We start from the raw sequence: 19,918 nt of genomic DNA on the forward strand, positions 1-19,918 counted from the left end.
AAGATTGAAGGGTGCTTTTTTCTATTGCAGTGGTTTCCAATCTGGGTTCGTGTACTTAAAAAAAAAAAAATAACCTTTAAGATTTCCATTAGAGGGGTGCGTGGGTGGCTCAGTCCGTTAAGGGTCTGCCTTCTGCTCAGGTCATGATCCCGGGGTCCTGCGATGGAGACCTCCATTGGACTCCCTGCTCAGTGGGGAACCTGCTTCTCCCTGTCCCTCTGCTGCTCCCCCTGCTTGTTCATTCTCTCTGTCAAATCAATAAAATCTTAAAAAAAAAAATTCAGTTAGAGTAAACATTTTGAACATTCAAAAATGTTGAGATGTAAATATTTTAAATTTTCTTGGAAGAAGTTTTACTTTTGGAAGACTTCCATGACTTTCCTGATCTGTTAACTACCGTAACTGCTTTTCAGCTTTTCAGCTTTTTTCCTACTGCTCCAGCCTACCGTGGGGGCACCCCTGCCAAGCTAGCCTTGGGTTTTCAGGGATTCTATGACCTGATGTGCTTCTGCTTTTTGAAGTTAACCTTGCCTCACCCTAGAGTTTTGCTCAGGTATCGTGGTCTCAAGGGCTTGTTTCTCATGCTTCACACCAGATGGCACAGGCCTGCGCTGTGCCCTCGTCCACTTTATTTATTTATTATTATTATTTTAAAAGATTTTATTTATTTATTTGACAGATCACAAATAGGCAGAGAGGCAGGCAGAAAGAGGGGGAAGCAGGCTCCCTGCTGAGCAGAGAGCCTGATGGATGATCCCAGGATCCTGAGATCATGACCTGAGACTTAAGCAGAGGCTTAACCCACTGAGCCACCCAGGCACCGCCCCCCACCCGGCCCCGCCACCATCCACTTTAAATCAACCTTCATATTTCCAGTTTTTATCTTTTCCTCCCTAGGAATTGGGTCTTTTTAGCTTAGCTTCCAGCTTGCCCTAGAATAGTCACTCAGTGACTTCATTTCAGTGAATGAAGAAGTGGTTAGTGGTCGTTGGGTTTCAGCTCTGACGGTTAAGGCCCACGATTGGAAAATTTGACTAATGATTAGCTACTGTTGATTTCAGCTATAAAATAAGGTGGGGCTAATGATTTGGGCTAGCTACCTTGTCAGTCTACCTGGACTGAAGTGACTTTACAGAAATGAATCTTCTGGGGCACCTGGGCTCAGTGGGTTAAGCCTCTGCCTTCAGCTCAGGTCATGATCTCAGGGTCCTGGGATCAAGCCCCGCATCAGGCTCTCTGCTTGGCAGGGAATCTGCTTCCCCCTCTCTCTCTGCCAGCCTCTCTCCCTACTTGTGTTCTCTCTCTGTGTGTCAAATCAATAAATAAAATCTTAAAAAAAAAAAAAGAAATGAATCTTCTTTCTTTGTCGTCTCTTGACTTCATATATTTAGAATCAGATGCATAGAATGCATATGTGTATGTAATTGACGCTCCCACGATATTGATAACTATATCGAAGACTTTAAACACATTTGAAATTTTAAGCTTTTTGTTGAATATACACGTGTTCTGTGTTTGCGTAAGGTGGACAGTCTGTTGTTTATTGTTAACTGCTATAATGATAATTATGTTAATCCATGGAGAGGAGTTTTCTCTCCTCCAAATTTTCATTCATTCACTAGTTCAGTAGATGTTTATTAATAGTTTACTATGTGCCAGGTTACTGGGCCAGGTGGAAACATCTTTTGATCCTCCCAGATCAAAAGGGCAAGTTTGAATTGGTAAACGGGCTGTGGTGCCTTGACCTTCTGTTTTGGTGATGTTGAAAGGGCTCACCCTGTGTACCCTAATGTGTCAGCTTTTCTGCTCTGGATATGCCTTGTTTTTAGTGGGTTAAAGCCTTCAAAATTCACTTACTGTCCTTTTATTATTTTTAAATTTATTTAACTAATTTATTTTTTAAAGATTTTATTTATTTGACACAGAGAGAGATCACAAGTAGGCAGAGAGGCAGGCAGAAGGAAAGGGGGAAGCAGGCTCCCTGCTGAGCAGAGAGCCTGATTTAGGGCTTGATCCCAGGACCCTGAGATCATGACCTGAGCCGAAGGCAGAGGCTTTAACCCACTGAGCCACCCAGGTGCCCCGAGTCTCCCCACTTTTAAATGTGCGTCTGAGTTGTGATTGGAGGAACTCCTCATGCTCTAAGAAGTAAGGAATGGTGGAGGTAAGCCCAGCTTCAGAATTAATGGTGGATCGCACATACCTAGAGATGTTAAAGTTGTGAAAAAAGGGGATGTTGCAGGTGTTTAAATAGTCGCAGTTCAACCAGAGGCTCAGGATTAATGTGGTCTGTAGGAGGAGAGAGTCTGGTAACCTTATCTTGATGCTGCCTGGAATTACAGAGGAGGGGAGGTCCCAGAGTTGATGTAAGTGGCTGTTGTGATTTGAAGTGATATTGAATCCTCTTTTTGTGTATTTCTTTCCCTCTGTCCAGTCCATTGATGACTTGAACAAATGGGCCCTGTTTCTTGTGTCTCCTTTTATACTTGAAGCAGAGCACATCGCATTTGTGACAGAGAGCATTTGGGTGCAAGGTGATAGTTTACAGAGACCGTCGTCCTCTTCAGAAACCGTGAGTAACATGTTTTTAATTTGTGTCTCAGAAGGAAACTATGTCTTAACCAAAAGTAAATTTGTATTTTCCCCCCTGTTCTTTCCTGGCCTCTGTGACCCCCTTTCTTTTGTGGACATTTTGGGTTAAAGAAAAAAATCTCATTAAAATCATTTTCACCTGTTTCTTTTTACTTTTTTGAACGTGGCTGCTAGAAAAACTGCCTGAGTGGCTTGTGTTTGGGGCTCATGTCATGTTTTCACTGGGCAGCGCTGCTCGAGGAACATCTAGCCCGTCCCTCCACTTCTTCAAATCAGCCCGAGTGGTTAACTTTTATCCCTATGTATTTCCTAGATGCCTCCGCTAGAGTATTCTTTTTTTTTTTTAATTTTTAAAATTTTTTATAAACATGTAATGTATTATTAGCCCCAGGGGTACAGGTCTGTGAATCACCAGGTTTACACACTTCACAGCACTCACCATAGCACAGACCCTCCCCAATGTCCATAACCCAACCACCCTCTCCCTACCCCTCTCCCCCTGGCAACCCTCAGTTTGTTTTGTGAGATTAAGAGTCTTTTATGGTTTGTCTCCCTCCCAATCCCATCTTGTTTCATTTATTCCTTTCCTACCCCCCAAATACCCCACATTGCCTCTCCACTTCCTCATATCAGGGAGATCTTATGATAGTTGTCTTTCTCTGATTGACTTATATATCTCAGCATAATACGCTCTATTCCATCCACGTCATCGCACATGGCAAGATTTCATTTCTTTTGATGGCTGCATAGTATTCCATTGTGTTTATACACCACATCTTCTTTATCCATTCATCTGTTGATGGACATCTAGGTTCTTTCCATAGTTTGGCTATTGTGGACGTTGCTGCTATAAACATTCGGGTGCACGTGCCCCTTCAGATCACTGCGTTTGTATCTTTAGGGTAAATACCCAGTTCTGCTGGAGTATTCTGATAACACTTCCAACTTCATAACCTGTCTAAAAGTAGTTGCATATATTTCTCTGCTGGAAAAAAAAAAGACAGTCTCAGAGGAACACCCCAACCTGGTTTTCCTCTCATCTCCTGCGTCCTTCCCGCTGTGCAGGTCCCAATTCACTGAGGGCCCCCCACCCCCGGCGGTCTCCACTCGCCTCCTTCTTTTCCACTCCTCATTTCGTGCTCCGCTTCAGATCTTTTGGTTTAAACCGTGGAAATGTAGTCCTGTCTTGTGTCCGTGGGTTTTCCTCTTGATGGCTGGAGTTCTCTTCCTAGACACAAATCCGGGGAAGCTCACTGTGGCTCAAGCTTCAGGGGATGGCTTCTCACCAGACTCGGTCATGCCCTTAGGCTCGTGGAAGTCCGACCCTAAGCCCCCTGTGGGTTTCTTCCCCTCGGGTGTCTGCATGAGTCCTTGCCTCGCCGCCTTCACTCAGCCACCATGTGATCCCTGCCAGCCCCGGATACTCCAGCAGGGGTTTTGCTGATGGTAGCCGTTGTCGTCACTGGATTTCCATTTTACAAACACCATCTTCAAGCCACTGTATTGGGATGAGAGAAAAGGAAGAGAGGAGGAAGACGAGAAAAACTGACTAGAATTCAGGGTAGACTGAAGTAAAGGCCATGAGATGGGTAAAGATATTTAAAGGAGAGCAAGAAACTATGTTTGGGTGGCCTGAGAGCCGTCCCTGCGCTGTGGTGCTCCATGTCCTTGGGCAGCCTCCTGATGTTTTATCGAGCCTTATATAGACTTAGGATAATAATAATAATGCCATTTATCCAGCCAATTCTATATGATATTATTCTTGTCATTTTATTTATTTATTTTATTTATTTTTAAGATTTTATTTATTTATTTGACAGAGATCACAAGTAGGCAGAGAGGCAGGCAGAGAGAGAGGAGGAAGCGAAGCAGGCTCCCTGATGCAGGGCTTGATCCCAGGACCGCAGGGCTTGATCCCAGGACCCTGGAATCATGACCTAAGCTGAAGGCAGAGGCTTTAACCCACTGAGTCACCCAGGTGCCCCTATTCTTGTCATTTTAAAGAGAAGAAAACTGAAGCCTTAAGATTAAATGGCATTTCTGGGGCGCCTGGGTGGCTCAGTGGGTTAAGCCGCTGCCTTCGGCTCAGGTCATGATCTCAGGGTCCTGGGATCGAGTCCCGCATCGGGCTCTCTACTCAGCAGGGAGCCTGCTTCCTCCTCTCTCTCTCTCTGCCTACTTGTAATCTCTCTCTGTCAAATAAATAAATAAAATCTTTAAAAAAAAAAAAAGATTAAATGGCATTTCTTTCTTTTCTTTTTTTTTTAAAAAGATTTTATTTATTTGAGAGTAAACGTGAGTAAGAGAGAGCGATCACAAGCTGGGTTTGGGGGGCAGATGGAGAGGAAGAAGCCGTCTCCCCATTGAGCAGGGAGCCCCGATGCAGGACTTGATTCCAGGACCCTGGGGTCATGACTTGAGCTGAAGGCAGACGCTTAACCTACTGAACCACCCAGGCGCCCCTTAAATGGCGTTTCTAAAGCCACCAGCTGCTAAATGGCAGATGAAGTTTTAACCAGTGTCCATACCCTTTCTAGTAGCCAGAGGGATGCATTAGTAGTTTTAAAGAGATCTAGACTTAAAGAGATCTAGACATTGCCTTTTCCTAGTCATAACAACAAAGCTTACATTAACCCGAGGCCAAGCCAGCAATGCTCATGGCTCTTCTCCTGTGTTCAGTAGAAGGACGCCAACTGGTGATGTGAAATTTTTTGGTGAACTCAAGCATTCACCAAAGCAGAAAAGACTACTCAGAAAGTCCTTTTTGTTTAAAACAATGATTTTCAGTGTATTAAAATTACAAATTAAGTTATCAATTAGGTTGAATCGTGAAAGTGCCAATACTTGGCTTTTTTTTTAACCTTTTTTTTTTTTTAACCGATTTGGGCTTTTAAGTCCTAATTTACCATTCTTAGAAGTTTAACAAAAAGTTGTGATCACGGTTAATGGAATTTCTGAATAATATTTGTCCTGTTCAGAAGCTCAAATATCTTAAAACACTGTATTTTATTTTTGGATTCTAGCCAGACAGACTTGGGTTAATCCTAATCCTTGATCAAAAGTGTACTCTTGTCATTGGTTCATGCATGGCCTTCATTCGCTGATGAATTTGAAATTATATGATAAATACCCACGAATTCACCACTGAGTATGGAAATGGAACATGTACCTATGTGAGCCCCCAGAGTCTATCCACACATTCTTCCTCCCCTGCCCCTACCTTCTCCCTCCCCAAACCAACTTCTTTTTAGATAACATAAGTCATCCGAGTGACCAAACATCATGTTACTGAACACTTACATAATTCTTAGAAATTATTAAACTTAGAGTAAGCTTGATGTTTTCTTAGATATGCGAATATTATTTGGTATGTAGTAAGATTTTGGCTTAAAACCAACACCAGGATGTCTAAAATATTACCGTTACATAAAGTATGTGCAGATTCCTTAACACAAAATGTGACTGCTCTGTTCTTGAGTTCCTAACTTATTGTTCCTTAATTGTACCCCTTTCTGGGGTTCAAAGACGTGGCGCATCTGAGGGAACATCGTTACTGTGTTATGGAGGGTAGAGGCTAATGTAGAGAGCTACTGTATCAGAGACCCCGAACCATCGCAGAGCAAAAAGCTATAAGTTTCTTTCTCTCTCAGGGAGGCGGTTCTGCTGTGTAAGGCCATCCAGGCACCCAGTTCCCTTCTGTGTGTTGCCCTCAGCTCCTCTCTGCCTGCCTCGTTCACTTCTTTTTTTTTTTTTTTTTAAAGATTTTATTTATTTATTTTACAGAGAGAGAGAGAGAACAAGTAGCAGAGAGGCAGGCAGAGAGAGAAAAGGGGAAACAGGCTCCCTGCTGAGCAGAGAGCCTGATGCGGGGCTCAATCCCAGGACCCTGAGATCATGACCTGAGCTGAAGGCAGCGGCTTAACCACTGAGCCACCCAGGCGCCCCTTGTTCACTCTCTTGCTAGAGGCTGGTTCCTGTTAGCCCCGCTGCTGTTGTCAGCCTCCTGCACATTCTCGCCCTCAGGTTGGGGGATGAGGGGATCAGGGCCAGTCAGCTACCCCTTTAAAAACTGAGATCGGAAGTTTCACGGGCCACTCATGTACCTGTCCCCTTAGCCGCAGGGCAGGCTGCAGAACTGCTGTCCTCGCGGGACAAGGAAGGGAAGGGAAGAACAGAAGACCAGATTTTGGGAGATAATTAACATTTCTCACAGTTTTCATTTCATTTAATATACATTCTAATGAAGATTTACTTAAGATCTTGCTTAATGGCAATGACTTATTTCTTAATTTTCTGAGGGAGAAAGAACGTACCCCTTCCTACCCCCCAAGGAAGACAACTACTGTCCAGATAATTCATTTTATTTACGATCAGAGGCTTCAGTGGGTCTCGCAACCAGGAGCCAGACATTCCGAGATATTTTTTGGACCACTCTGGCTATTACACTGTACTTCATTTTATAAGTTGGGTTTTAAAACTTAAAAAGGAATTGATGTCAGGCACCTGGCTCAGTGGGTTGCCCACCACCCCTCCAATCCATGCCCTCCCATTGTGCTTGTCTCGGTGAACTTTAACTGTTCATTTACTTAGCTGTTGTCCCTCCCACACTGTGAGCTCCCCAAGTTGACAGGGACCATCATCTCTGAATGCACCTTGCATCTCCATAGGACACGTCACTCCAGCGCTGGCACACAGTGTGGCATATGATAGGCACTTGATAAACCCTAGATGAATGGATGAGTGCCTTCATAGCAAGTGAATTTTTGGCAACAAAAGAATTATGTATGACTTTTGGGTCATCAGTTCTTACTAAACAAGACTGTCAATGTTATTCCAGAACGCACTGAAAATTGAGCTGAAGCTACCATGCTCCACTGGCATTTATTGTGGCACCTTAGTAAAATAAGTGGAACACAGCAGATGTTCAGTAAATACTTTAATGAATGACTTAATGAAAATATGAATATATGAAGGCTACAATTTTTTCAGAACTGAATTCCGGGGACGCCTGGGTGGCTTCGTCAGTTAAGCCTCTGCCTTCGGCGCAGGTCATGCTCCCAAGGTCCTGGGATCAAGTCCCACATCAGGCTCCCTGCTCAGTACAGGCCCTCCGTCTCCCTCTGCCTTTGCCTTATACATCCTCCTGCTTGTGCTCTCTCTCTCTTTCACTCTGTGTGTCAAATAAATAAAGAAAATCTTTAAGAATAAATAAAAACTGAATTCCTAAGATTCATTTATTTGTTGTTGGAGTCTATAGAATGACCACAAATGGAAGTAATTTGAGGGGTGCTTGGGTGGTTCAGTTGGTTAACGGTCCAGCTCTTGGTTTTGGCTCAGGTCATGATCCCAGGGTGTGGGGCTCCAGCTCAGCAGGGAGTCTGCTTCTCCTTCCCCCTTTGCCCCTCCCCCTTCATGCTTTCTCTCTCTCTCACTCTCTCTCTCAAATAAGTCAATAAAATTAAAAAAGTTTTTTTTTTTAAAAAGTCATTTGAGATATCCACAATTAAAAAGGATATTTTAAATATCTGTAAGAGTTCCATAATCCTAAAAATAGGACAGAATGTGACATGTATCAAGTTCAAAGTCTTTCTTACATACAGATTTTCACTTTACCATCTCAGGGTCCCGTTAAACTCAAAGGACTTGAGAGTCCAGTGCAAGATACATAGATTCATAGACGCCCCCCTAAAAGCAAAACCCCATTAAGCAATCAACCCAAATAAGAACTGCAGAGTTAATGAGAAGACAGTGAACTATGAGATCCATTCCTTTTTTTAAAGTGGGCTCCATGCCCAAGGAGGGTGAGGTCAGGAAGGACTTTCCGGGGAAGGTGATAGATGAGTTTCAAAGGAAAAACAGGGATTTGGTGCAGAGGAGGGAAGGGCTTCCCAGTAGAACGGCAGGTGCAGAAGCATACAGAGATTTGCACCTGAGGACTGGGTCAGTACAATTTCATCTGCAGTAACATGACTTGGGGGAGTGGCCCAAGATAAGGCCAAAGGAGAACGATGGGCTGGACTGTCGTGTGGAAAATTATCTGGATGCAGCAGTAGCTTTTAAAAACCGGGGCACCTGGCTGGCTACGTCCGTAGAGCGTGCAGCTTTTATCTTGAGCTTAGGAGTTGAGCCCCACATTGGGTGTAGAGGTTACTTAAAAGTAAAATCTTAAAAAAAAAAAAAAAAAAAAAAGAGCATGACCAGGCAGGCTTTCCCAGCAGTCACAGAGTAGAGAAGCTTGCAGACCAAGTTAAGGTACGTGAATGACACAGTTCATGGATTAATTTCAAAACATGCAGCAAGAAGCACGTGGAGAGATCTGGGGTCAGCTGACCCTTAGGATTAGCTGCAAGGGCCCAGAGGAGGTTAAAGCAGGGGGCTTGTCAGGTGGAGGGTGTGTGTGGCTGGCACACACTTGTTCTGCTGGGGAGACTCAGGACTTGTGTCCTGGAAGAGCTGTGTGCCAGCTGTGCTTTTCATCTGTTTCTAGGCAGAGTATACGTGGGACTCTAAGGGGTGGCTGATTCAGGGATGACTGAACTGTCAGTCTCAAGGTGGCATGATTTGTATCTTAATAATAATTAAGATTTGGGGCACCAGAGTGGCTCAGTGGGTTAAGGCCTCTGCCTTTGGCTCAGGTCATGGTCCCAGGGTCCTGGGATCGAGCCCTGCATCGGGCTCTCTGCTCAGCGGGGAGCCTGCTTCCCTTCCTCTCTCTCTGCCTGCCTCTCTGCCTACTTGTGATCTCTGTCAAATAAATAAATAAAATCTTAAAAAATAATAATATTTAAGATTTACTTGGTATGTCTATGACTCCGACTAGGGGTAGTGCTTTCCTTTGTTCTTTCCATTTTACCTGTGTTCATTACACGTATGTTGCACTGATGTCCTCGATCTTTAGCATGTCTTGTAAGTTACATACTTCATGTATGGGTTTCGCCCACGCTCTTGTTTTTCCACGTAGCAGAGCTGAATATTCTTCGATAGTCAGAGAATGCACATAATGCAAAGATCACAGAAGGTTTATATGCACTCATTAAGAATTTGGGCTTTATCCGAGGGACGGTAGTTTTTGGTGGATCGGGGATCACTCGTGGAGATTGGGAGTAGGGCGGAAGGGCTCGGGGAGGGGCCGCTGTAAGGAATGCAGTTTCGTGCATTGTTTTGGTCAGCTTTGCTGCAGTAACAGATGACCCTAGCATCTCAGTGGCTTCTAACAACAGATCTTGGTTTCTTGGTTGGCTGATGTGTGGGCTCCGCAGCGATTTTAAGCTGGGACTCTGCTCTGGGCTCTGCTCTGTGCATCTTTCTCGTGCAGGGACCTGGGTTGAAGGAGCAAGTCCATCTTTGGATGGGCCATTCACACCGAGGGGAGGAGCAGGAGCTGGCCAGACTCAGGGTAGTGGATTGTCCTATATGATGTGGTGCACGGGACTTCTAAGGCTAGATCGTAGGACACGTGGCAGCTTCTGCCTGGGCTCTGGGAATGCACCTCCCTTGCTGCCAAGCGAGGACAGTGGGCAGCTCCAGCCGGTGGGCAGCTCTCACTGGCCGGGTGAGGGAGCCGTCCTGGAAGTAGAGCATCCTGGCCCAGTGGAGGGACTGGACCCGAGCCTCCTGGAGCAGAGTTGAACTGTCCCTGCCAAGCCCTGCCCGCATTGAGACTGAACAAAATAAATGATTAGCTGAAGCCGCTACATTTTGGGTGGTTTGTTACACCGCAGTGGGTAACGAAAACACTTGGGATGTCTCTTTCTCTTTTTTCTTTTAAAGATTTATCTATTTACTTACTCGAGAGAAAGAGAGAGAGAGCGAGAGAGCGAGCGTGCATGCACACAAGCTGCGGGAAGGGCAGTGGGAGAGGGAGAAGCAGCCTCCCTGCTGGGCAGGGAGCACCACGGGGCTCAATCCTGGACCCCGGGACCATGACCTGAGACCTGAGCCGAAGGCCGATGCCCAACCAGCTGAACCACCCAGGCGTGCCACACCGGGGGTGCCTTTTAAAACTTCTTCCTCACCTTACCGGCATCGGTGGGATGGGCACGGGAAGTGGGCCATGACCAGTCGGGGAGGCTAATGCTGTCTACCCTTAGACGGGGGCCTCAGGGGCCTATGGGACTCCTCCAGGACCCAAGCACTGTAAACAGTCTGTGACAGCAAGGGTCTTTCTCTTATTTTCTGACGGAGGCTCCGGTACTCGGCCAATTAAGGCCCCAGGACCTCCTTTTTCCTGGGGTGCCTTGTCAGTCCCGGTTCTGCAGTACGACGTGGTTTCACTGATCATGTCAGCTTTTGCTTACTGTGCAGCTGTGACGTCCCTTATCCCGTCGCTTGATTTTCTAGCACCCCTCTCCTGAAACATGGTAGGGCACATTATCTTTTCAAATGACAGAGAATGAGAATGGGGTTTGTAGCCATCCTTTGTCTTCTGTATTTGCGAACTGAAGGCTGCAGGGGTAACCCCTTTCCCCCCTCTCTGAGTTTCACATTCCTCTTGTCTCTGCGTGTCTCACCTTCCTTCCTCCAGTTTGTCGCTACAAATTTTAAAAACCTCATGTATAATTAATTATAATTAAGTTGGTTTAAAAGAAAGAAAGCGCGTGTATGCCCATATACGTGTATGTGTATATATAAATATACAAACATGCGGGGGTGGGGGGAGGGAGGTGGTGGGAGAGAGATCCAGAAACATTTATTTAAAGAATTGGCTCCCCTGATGGTGGAGTGTGCACGTCCAGAATTTGCAGGGCCAGCGGAAAGGTGGGACACTCAGGGCAAGTAGGTGTGGCTACTGGAGTCACGAGGTCTTCTCCCTTGGGGGAGCTCAGTCTTTTTCTCAGAAGATCTTTAATGTTTGAATCAGTCGACTTGGTGTCTCCTAGGTGGCTCAGTTGGTTGCGTGTCCAACTCTTGATTTCAGTTCAGGTCATGATCTCGGGGTGGTGAGGTCGAGCCCCCCATCTGGGTGTGGAGCCTGCTTGAGATTCTCCTTCTCCCTCTGCCGCCTGTCACCTCCCTCTCTTTTAAAAAAAATGTTAATGACATCTAATACATTCCGGGTCACGTCTGGCCTGAAACTGGGTGCATATCCGGGTCCTGTGGTCTAGCATCGCCTCCTCCGCGGAGGACGATCAGCTGCCTGTCGCCACGTCTGCTCCCACAGTTGCCCCCACATTTGCTGCAGAACTTCATCCTCCCCTCCTTACCCCCCCCCCCCCCCAACGTGCTGCAGGCAGCCGTGGGAAGGACAGTTCGCTGGAGGCTGCCCCGCCCGGAGCATGGAATCCAGTGGCCCCGGCCCTCCTGGAGTTGAGTAGAGCAGGTCCACCACCGCCTCCTGTCATCGAGGTAACCCGAGGTAACCCCAAGTCCGAGCTTTGGTTATGGAAGGGATTTCTGCCAGGAAATCCCTTTGTTTGGGGCTGACCGGGGCTTCCTCTCCTTTGATCTTCAGGGTAAGCCTTTGGTTTGACTTCCCTTTTCTTTCTCAATCCCTTTGTTTCCACCTTGAAGTGCAAACTGTCTGCTTTTAGACAAACAGTGCTGGATGCCTGGGCGACAGCCTGGCTTCGCTTTGATGGAGGACACGGTGCTGCCTGGGGAGTTTGCATGGTCAGCGGCTCCCAGACCCGTTTCTACAAAGAGGAAATGCACTTAGGTGGGGAATCAGCTGGCGGAGTTGAGAAACCTGATCAGGACGTGTGTGTGTGTGTGTGTGTGTGTATTGTTCTCTGGGCGCTTCCTGTCCTTCCCCTGGTTCGTTTATCTCCCACGTCTCTTCTTCAGGGGTGTCTGAGAATTTAATAATTGGCTCCTTTTACACGATACGCTTGCTTTGAGGCCCAGCCCCACACCGTGCCCGCTCCAGCAGGGGCTGAATCAACTTTGGAACAACTGGACTCGGGGCTGGGTCTCCTCTGGCTGAGTGTTTGTCCTCATGCATGCATTGCCTGTGACAATCCCGAAAACAGAGACGCCTTAGCCTGGTGCTGTCCCTTTCACGGTTCCCACCCTCCCTCCCCTGCAGAGTCAGCTCTTGCCCAGGCCAGAGTTTATCCTCTCATCCCCCTGAGCTGGCGTCCTTCCTCCATCCTCAAAGCTGGAAATCAGCTAAAGATCTGCCCAAATTGTCCGCTTCCGCTCTCACCTGGGATCAGAGGCGAGGATTTGAAGTGCGGAGCCCCATCAAGTCGCTGGTCAGGGGAGTCCTGCTCCTTCTCGTTCCAGGTCTGGCGGGAGGTGGACAAGTGTGCGATCAGGTGGAGGCAAGGCTACTCGCAGATGGACAAGTGTGCGATCAGGTGGAGGCAAGGCTACCCGCAGATGGACAAGTGTGCGATCAGGTGGAGGCAAGGCTACCCGTAGAGCTTAAAGAAAATCCCGACGGTTCTCTTCCTCCAAATATTCTAGACCCATTAGTGGGTTTCAACCTTTTTTTTTTTTTTTAAAGATTTTATTTATTTATTTGACAGACCGAGATCACAAGTAGGCAGAGAGGCAGGCAGAGAGAGAGGAGGAAGCAGGCTCCCTGCTGAGCAGAGAGCCCGATGCGGGGCTTGATCCCAGGACCCTGAGATTATGACCTGAGCCAAAGGCAGAGGCTTTAACCCACTGAGCCACCCAGGTGCCCCTCAAATCAGTTTTTGACCACTCGGGGGATATGGTCCCCGTCGAGAATACCTGCTTCCAGGATGTCATGTTCAGCATAGTAAGTGCCTCTCTGCGGACCAGGCACTTTGCCCATCATTCCCGTTTACCTCTCCCGGTCACCTTGTGAGGTGGGTGATCTTACATTTCCACCCTACAGACGGGAAACCCAAGAATAGAGAATTTGAGTGACTTGCTTGGGTCACACACCTGTTAGCAGGAGGAGCTGGAACATTTGGGTTCTGGATTCTCCCACTGTCTAGGCTGTCCAGGAGCAGTGTGGGAATAAGCAAACTACCTCGATTATTTTCTTTTTAAAATTTACAATGGGGCGCCTGGGTGGCTCAGTGGGTTAAACCTCTGCCTTCGGCTCAGGTCATGATCCCAGCGTCCTGGGATCGAGCCCCGAATATCATGCTCTCTGCTCGGCAGGGAGCCTACTTTCCCCCCTTTCTCTGCCTGCCCCTCTGCCTACTTGTGATCGCTCTCTCTATCAAATAAATAAATAAAATCTTAAGAAAATAGAAAATTGACATATAATGCGTATGCCATAAACCTCATCCTTTTGAAGTATCCAATTACAATTCAGTGGTTGTGCAATTACCACTATCTAATGCTGTTTTCCTCACCCCAGAAAGAAACACACATCCATCAGTGGCCACCTCCACTTCCCCATTTCCTGGCAACTACTCATCATCTACTTGTTAACTCTTTAGATTTGTCTGTTTTGGATATTTCATATACGTAGAGACCTGTAGTATGGGACCTTTCGTTATTGGCTTCCTTCACTTAGTGTGACGTATTTAAGATTCATCGACGTTGTGACATGAATCAGTAGTTCATTCTTTTTCATGGCTGAATAATACTCTGTTGTATGGAGAGATACATTTTATGTATCTCTATTTTATGTCTCTCTATTTTATGAGAGATACATTTATGTATCCTTCATCTGTTGATAGACTTTTGGGTTGTTCCCCCTCTTTGGTTATTATGAATAATGCTGCTATGAACATCTACATACAACTTTTGTGTGTGTACATGTATTTTCAGTTCTTTTAGTTATATACCTGGGAGTGCAATTGCTGGGTCTTTTGGTAATTCTGTGTTCAAGTTTTTAATTTTTATTTATTTATTTATTTAGATTTTATCTGTTTTAGAGATAGAGAGAGCACGAGCGGGGGTAGGAGCACAGGGAGAGGGACAAGCAGACTTCATGCTGAGCTTAGGCCCTGACCTGGGGCTCTTCCTTGACCCTGAGATCATGACCTGAGTCGAAATCAAGAGTCGGATGCTCAGCCAACCGAGCGTACCGCGCCCCCCTCCAGCCACCCAGCACCCCTGTGTTTAACTTTTCGAGCTGTACCACTCTTTCCCGAAGAGGCCGCGCCGTTCTGTTTATTTCCACCAGCAGTGCAGTAGGGCTCTGATTTCTCAGCATCCTCAGCAACACTTGTTGGAATCCATCCTTTTGATTATACCCATCCCAGCAGAGCTGAAGTGTCTCATCGTGGTTTTGATCTGTGCTTTTCTATGACTAATCAGGGTCGTTGTGCATATTTTCAAGTGCTTATTGCCATTTGTATATTTTCTTTGGAGAAATGTCTGATCAGATCCCTTGTCCGTTTTTTTTAAAGAGTTTGCTCATTTATTGGAGAGAGTGAGAGAGCATGTGTGAGAGGGCACCAACAGCGGGCAGGGGCGGAGGGAGAGGGAGAAGCCGATTCCCTGCTGAGCAGGGAGCCCAGTGCAGGACTCCATCCCGGGACCCCGGGACCGTGACTTGAGCTGGAGACAGATGCTTAACTGACTGAGCTACCCAGGCGCCCTGCCTCTGTCCATTTTTAAATTGGATGTTTTGTCTTTATTGTTGTAGGAGTTCTTTTTTTCTACATTTTTATGCATTGTGGGTACAAGTCTTTTTATCAGATATGTTATTTGCAAGTATTTTCTCCCATTTTGTGAATTGTCTTCCCACTGTCTTGAAGCTATTCTTTGAAGCACAAAGATTTTTTTTTTTTAATTTTTTTATTTATTCATTTGATGGAAAGAGATCACAAGTAGGCTGAGAGGCAGGCAGAGAGAGAGAGGAGGAAGCAGGCTCCCCGCTGAGCAGAGAGCCCGATATGGGGCTTGATCCCAGGACCCTGGGATCCTGACCTGAGCTGAAGGCAGAGGCTTTAACCCACTGAGCCACCCAGGTGCCCCGAAGCACAAAGATTTTAATGAAGTCCCATTTACCTGGTTTTTTCAAAAGTTCAAGATTGATGTGCTGTCGGCAAAACCATTGCCTTGTCTGAGGTCATGACGATTTACATCTGTTTTCTTCTAAGAATTTTATAGTTTTAGCTCTGATGTGGAGGAATTGGCCCAGTTTGACTTGACTTTTGCATGAGGTAGGGGGTCTGTTTTCATTCTTTTGCATATGGATATCCCGTTGTATCAGCACTGTCTGTTGAAAAAATTGTTCTGTCGCTGTTAAATTGTCTTGGCAACATTATCCAAAATCAGTTTTCTGTAGGTGTGTGTTGGTTTCTGTGTACTCAGTTCTATTCCATTGATCTGTCTTCCTGTCCTTATGCCAATTGTTGACTTTTAAACCCCTCGTCTCCTGGGTGAGCAAGTTCCCTCAAGGCAGTGGTGGCTTGCCTCATGGGAATTCCCTTTCCCCTTGTAGGGTCACGATTTACCCCAGTGCTGGGCCCGCCATGCTTCATTATCGAATCATTTCTTCAGTGCTTTCAAGGTGATGTTTTATTGATGTTATCAGCACTTTCTCATTGTTCAGCAGAAGTTAGTTCTAAAAACTTAACCTATCGGTATAAAAAATGGAATTCAAAATTATTTATTTCCAATTATGAGATTTGGGGCAGTGTATTCCTGAGATGATTTGTTTTGGGAAGTAGGGAAATTCTTCATGGCACCTTTAAAAAAGACCACTCTATCCACCTGCTTTTTTTTAAAAAAATTATTTTTATTAACGTATAATGTGTTATTTGCCCCGGGGGTACAGGTCTGTGAATCATCAGGCTGACACACTTCACAGCACTCACCGTAGCGCATACCCTCTCCAGTGTCCATCACGCAACCTAGCCACTTGCTTTTAAAGCCAGATTCGGGGCACCTGGGTGGCTCAGTGGGTTAAGCTGCTGCCTTCCGCTCAGGTCATGATCTCAGGGTCCTGGGATGGAGCCCCACATCAGGCTCTCTGCTCAGCAGGGAGCCTGCTTCCCCCTCTCTCTCTGCCTGCCTCTCTGCTACTTGTGACCTGTCTGTCAAATAAATAAATAAAATCTTTAAAAAAAAAAATAAAGCCAGATTCATAATAGCCAAAAATGGTGGCTTTCATCAGTTGAGCACTCTGCTGTCCCAGGCTCTCTGCTGGTGGCGTTATGTACTCTGGCATCTCGTTAACGCAGCAAACCCACAGGATGCCTGGCGCTCATATCATTATTCCAGCTCCATGAATGAGGAAGCTGGGACTCCAGACATTCTGAGACTTGCCTGAGGATGCGCAACTAAGAAGAATCCAGTTGGACCCAGACCCAGGTCCTTGACTCCAGAGTCAGGCTCCTAACCACCCCCACCCCCCACCCCCGAGCTCGCCTTCTCATCCAGGGTTCACATCCTTCTCTTAGAAAAACTGGACCCTGTCAAGGACGGAGTTTTTTCTGCTGTCACGTTCCCTGCCCCCTTGTGGGGGGAATGTGCATTGGGATAGGCCGTTGCTCTCTGGATGGTCCTTGTCAGTTGTTTTCCCAGTTGTAGGGGAAGGCCCATGTGGAACTTGCTGGGCTGAGGCTGCAGGGCTGAGGCGTGCAGCGCGTGGGAGCGCCAGAGAGAGCTCGGGGCCCAGGACGGGGAAGTGCACACACGTGCCTTGGGGGTCCCAGTGCAGCTGGTCTCAGACCACACCAGGGCAAAGCTGGTCTACAGGTTACATTATAAATCACTGGATATTGTGGACCAGTTGCTTTCTCCTATTTCCTGTTACTAAAGGGCACACCGATGTATTTCCATGTCTGGAAAATGGCCCTTTCAGCTCATTGCAAAGCGGTGCAGCCTTCAACTGCTTGCTCTTAAAAGAGAGGGACTGGGTCACTGGGGGATGGGCATCACGGAGGCACAGGAGGTGATGAGCGCGGGGTGTTACACGTGACTGATCAATTATTATTTTTCTTTTTCCCAAAGATTTTTAAAAAAAATTTCTTTATTCGACACAGAGAGAGATCACAAGTAGGCAGAGAGGCAGGCAGAGGGAGAGGAGGAAGCAGGCTCCCCACCGAGCAGAAAGCCCTATGTGGGGCTCGATCCTAGGACCCTGAGATCATGACCCGAGCCAAAGGCAGAGCCTTTAACCTACTGAGCCACCCAGGCGCCCCATCGACTAATCAATTATTGAACGCCACACATGTTGGCTAATTGAATTTAAATACAAAATTAAAAAAAAAAATAAGAGAGAGGGTTGTATGTAGTGCTTAGGGAGCCGTGTTGTCAGAAACAAGAATGTTAGAGCCAGGACAACTTTGATGGTAATAAAATGCAATCTCCAGTAACTCACTAGGTTTGACCGTAACTTCGGGGTGGGAACTGAAGGGAAAAGTATCTGCTTATTTTAGAGAAGAACAATCTCACTGTCTTTCTCTTCCTCCTCCCTCCCTCGTGTTTTCTCAGACTGTGAAGTGGTCGGACTGCTGTTTGCCGTTAGCTTACAGACCTGGGGACCCTTACCAGTTAATCGCCGAAGCAAGCGTGGATGACTTCAGTAAGCTGGGCGTGGCGTTCCTGGAAGACAGACTCCAGATGGCTGATGGATTGGTACCTCAAAAGATCGTTTGTACGTGACCCTGGAAGTGTTTCCATTGGGGGCACCTGGCTGGCTCGGTCAGAAGAGCAGGCAACTCGTGATCTCTTGGTCATGAGTTCGAGCCCCATGTTGGGTATAGAGACTACTTAACTAAATAAAAACTTAAAAAAAAGAAATATTTCTGTCTTATCAGGAGACCATTGGTTATTAGCTTAAAGACTGTTGAACCCTCGTGTTCAATGTGGCATAAAGCAAATGCTTATCTTCAGTTTAATATGGTCAGTAGGTTGGATAGAATTATAACTGTATGAGATTCATACATGTGTATTAGTTTTTTTTTTTTTTTTTAAGATTTTATTTATTTATTTGACAGAGAGAAATCACAAGTAGATGGAGAGGCAGGCAGAGAGAGAGAGAGGAAAGCAGGCTCTCTGCTGAGCAGAGAGCCCGATGCGGGACTCGATCCCAGGACTCTGAGATCATGACCTGAGCCGAAGGCAGCAGCTTAACCCACTGAGCCACCCAGGCGCCCCAGTTTTTTTTTATTTAGATATTTATCTTAATATCCCTAAGTATATTGATAGTGTTTTTCAAATTCTTTTTTTTTTGTTTTTTTGAGTGGGCTCCATGTTGGGCCCAACATGGGGCTTGAACTCACAATCCTGAGATCAAGACCTGAACTGAGATCAAGAATCAGACCCTTAACCGTAGGAGCTACCCAGGCGCCCCAGTGCTTTTAAAATTTTTAAACAAGGGGGTGCCTGGGTGGCTCAGTGCGTTAGGCCGCTGCCTTCGGCTCAGGTCATGATCTCAGGGTCCTGGGATCGAGTCCCACATTGGGCTCTCTGCTCAGCAGGGAACCTGCTTCCTCCTCTCTCTCTGCCTGCCTCTCTGCCTACTTGTGATCTCTGTCTGTCAAATAAATAAATAAAATCTTAAAAAAAAACAACAAGGATTTCCCATAATTGCATTATCCACAAGATGGCGTGCAAATGTAGAACCCATATAGTATTTGCTTTCCACAGTCTAAACAGTGTAACAAGTTCCTAGACTGGAGTTTGACTGAATGGAAAGCACCGTGTTACTACAAAGTTCTAATTCTAAGAGTTTTTTTATAAATATATATATGTGTGTGTGTGTGTGTGTGTGTGTGTGTGTCACAATATTTTGGGATACATCTTTTTTTCAGGAAACATGAAAATGTTCTTTCTTTTTTTGTTTTTGTTTTTTTTTAATATTTTATTTATTTATTTGACAGAGAGAGATGACAAGCAGGCAGAGAGGCAGGCAGAGAGAGAGAGGAAGGGAAGCAGGCTCCCTGCTGAGCAGAAAGCCTGATGTGGGACTCGATCCCAGGACCCTGAGATCATGACCTGAGCCGAAGGCAGAGGCCTTAATCCACTGAGCCACCCAGGCGCCCCCAAAATATTCTTTCTTAATTAGACTTAAAAATTGAGTTTCTATGTCCTTGAAAGTCTTCATTGGTATCTTGAGCAAATGAGTGTTACCAGCTCCGGAAATCTTGTAACTCATTTAATCTCCCCATTTGGCATGTTCGTGTGCCTGATACGATGTCAGGTGCATAGCAAGGGTCCATCAGTGTGTTTTGAATCAGTGATTGTAAACTTCTATTCAGGTCCCGAGATAGGATCCTGGGACGACCCTTTCCCCCACACTGATCCTAAGAAGTGTCCCTCCCAACAGCCCCTTCTGCGTGGGCTCTGCCTGGGCATGCTAGATGTGTGCCTTTTTTGTTTCTCAGTTTCCTTATAGGAGACGGACACCCAAGCAGTCGATTCTGTAAGTAAGTAGGCAGTTCCCTCTCACATCTCCCACTTTGTTCGCCAGCCGGGAAGGGGACCTGGGGCTTCCTGATTC

The 19,918-nt window shown here is 46.2% G+C and overlaps 1 protein-coding gene across 1 annotated transcript in view; it reads left to right on the top strand.

Annotated features, from left to right (window-relative positions):
- The window catches only part of HLCS (holocarboxylase synthetase), a 205,010-nt gene that overhangs the window by 1,369 nt on the left and 183,723 nt on the right, over positions 1 to 19,918 (top strand). The window contains exons 2-3 of the mRNA XM_082722771.1: positions 2,435 to 2,572; positions 17,908 to 18,070. Of these exons, the coding sequence (XP_082578897.1) occupies positions 2,435 to 2,572; positions 17,908 to 18,070 (301 nt within the window). The remainder of the gene's footprint in view (positions 1 to 2,434; positions 2,573 to 17,907; positions 18,071 to 19,918) is intronic.

This window comes from Mustela nivalis (assembly GCF_964662115.1).
Source record: "Mustela nivalis genome assembly, chromosome: 1".
Lineage (NCBI taxonomy): Eukaryota > Metazoa > Chordata > Mammalia > Carnivora > Mustelidae > Mustela > Mustela nivalis.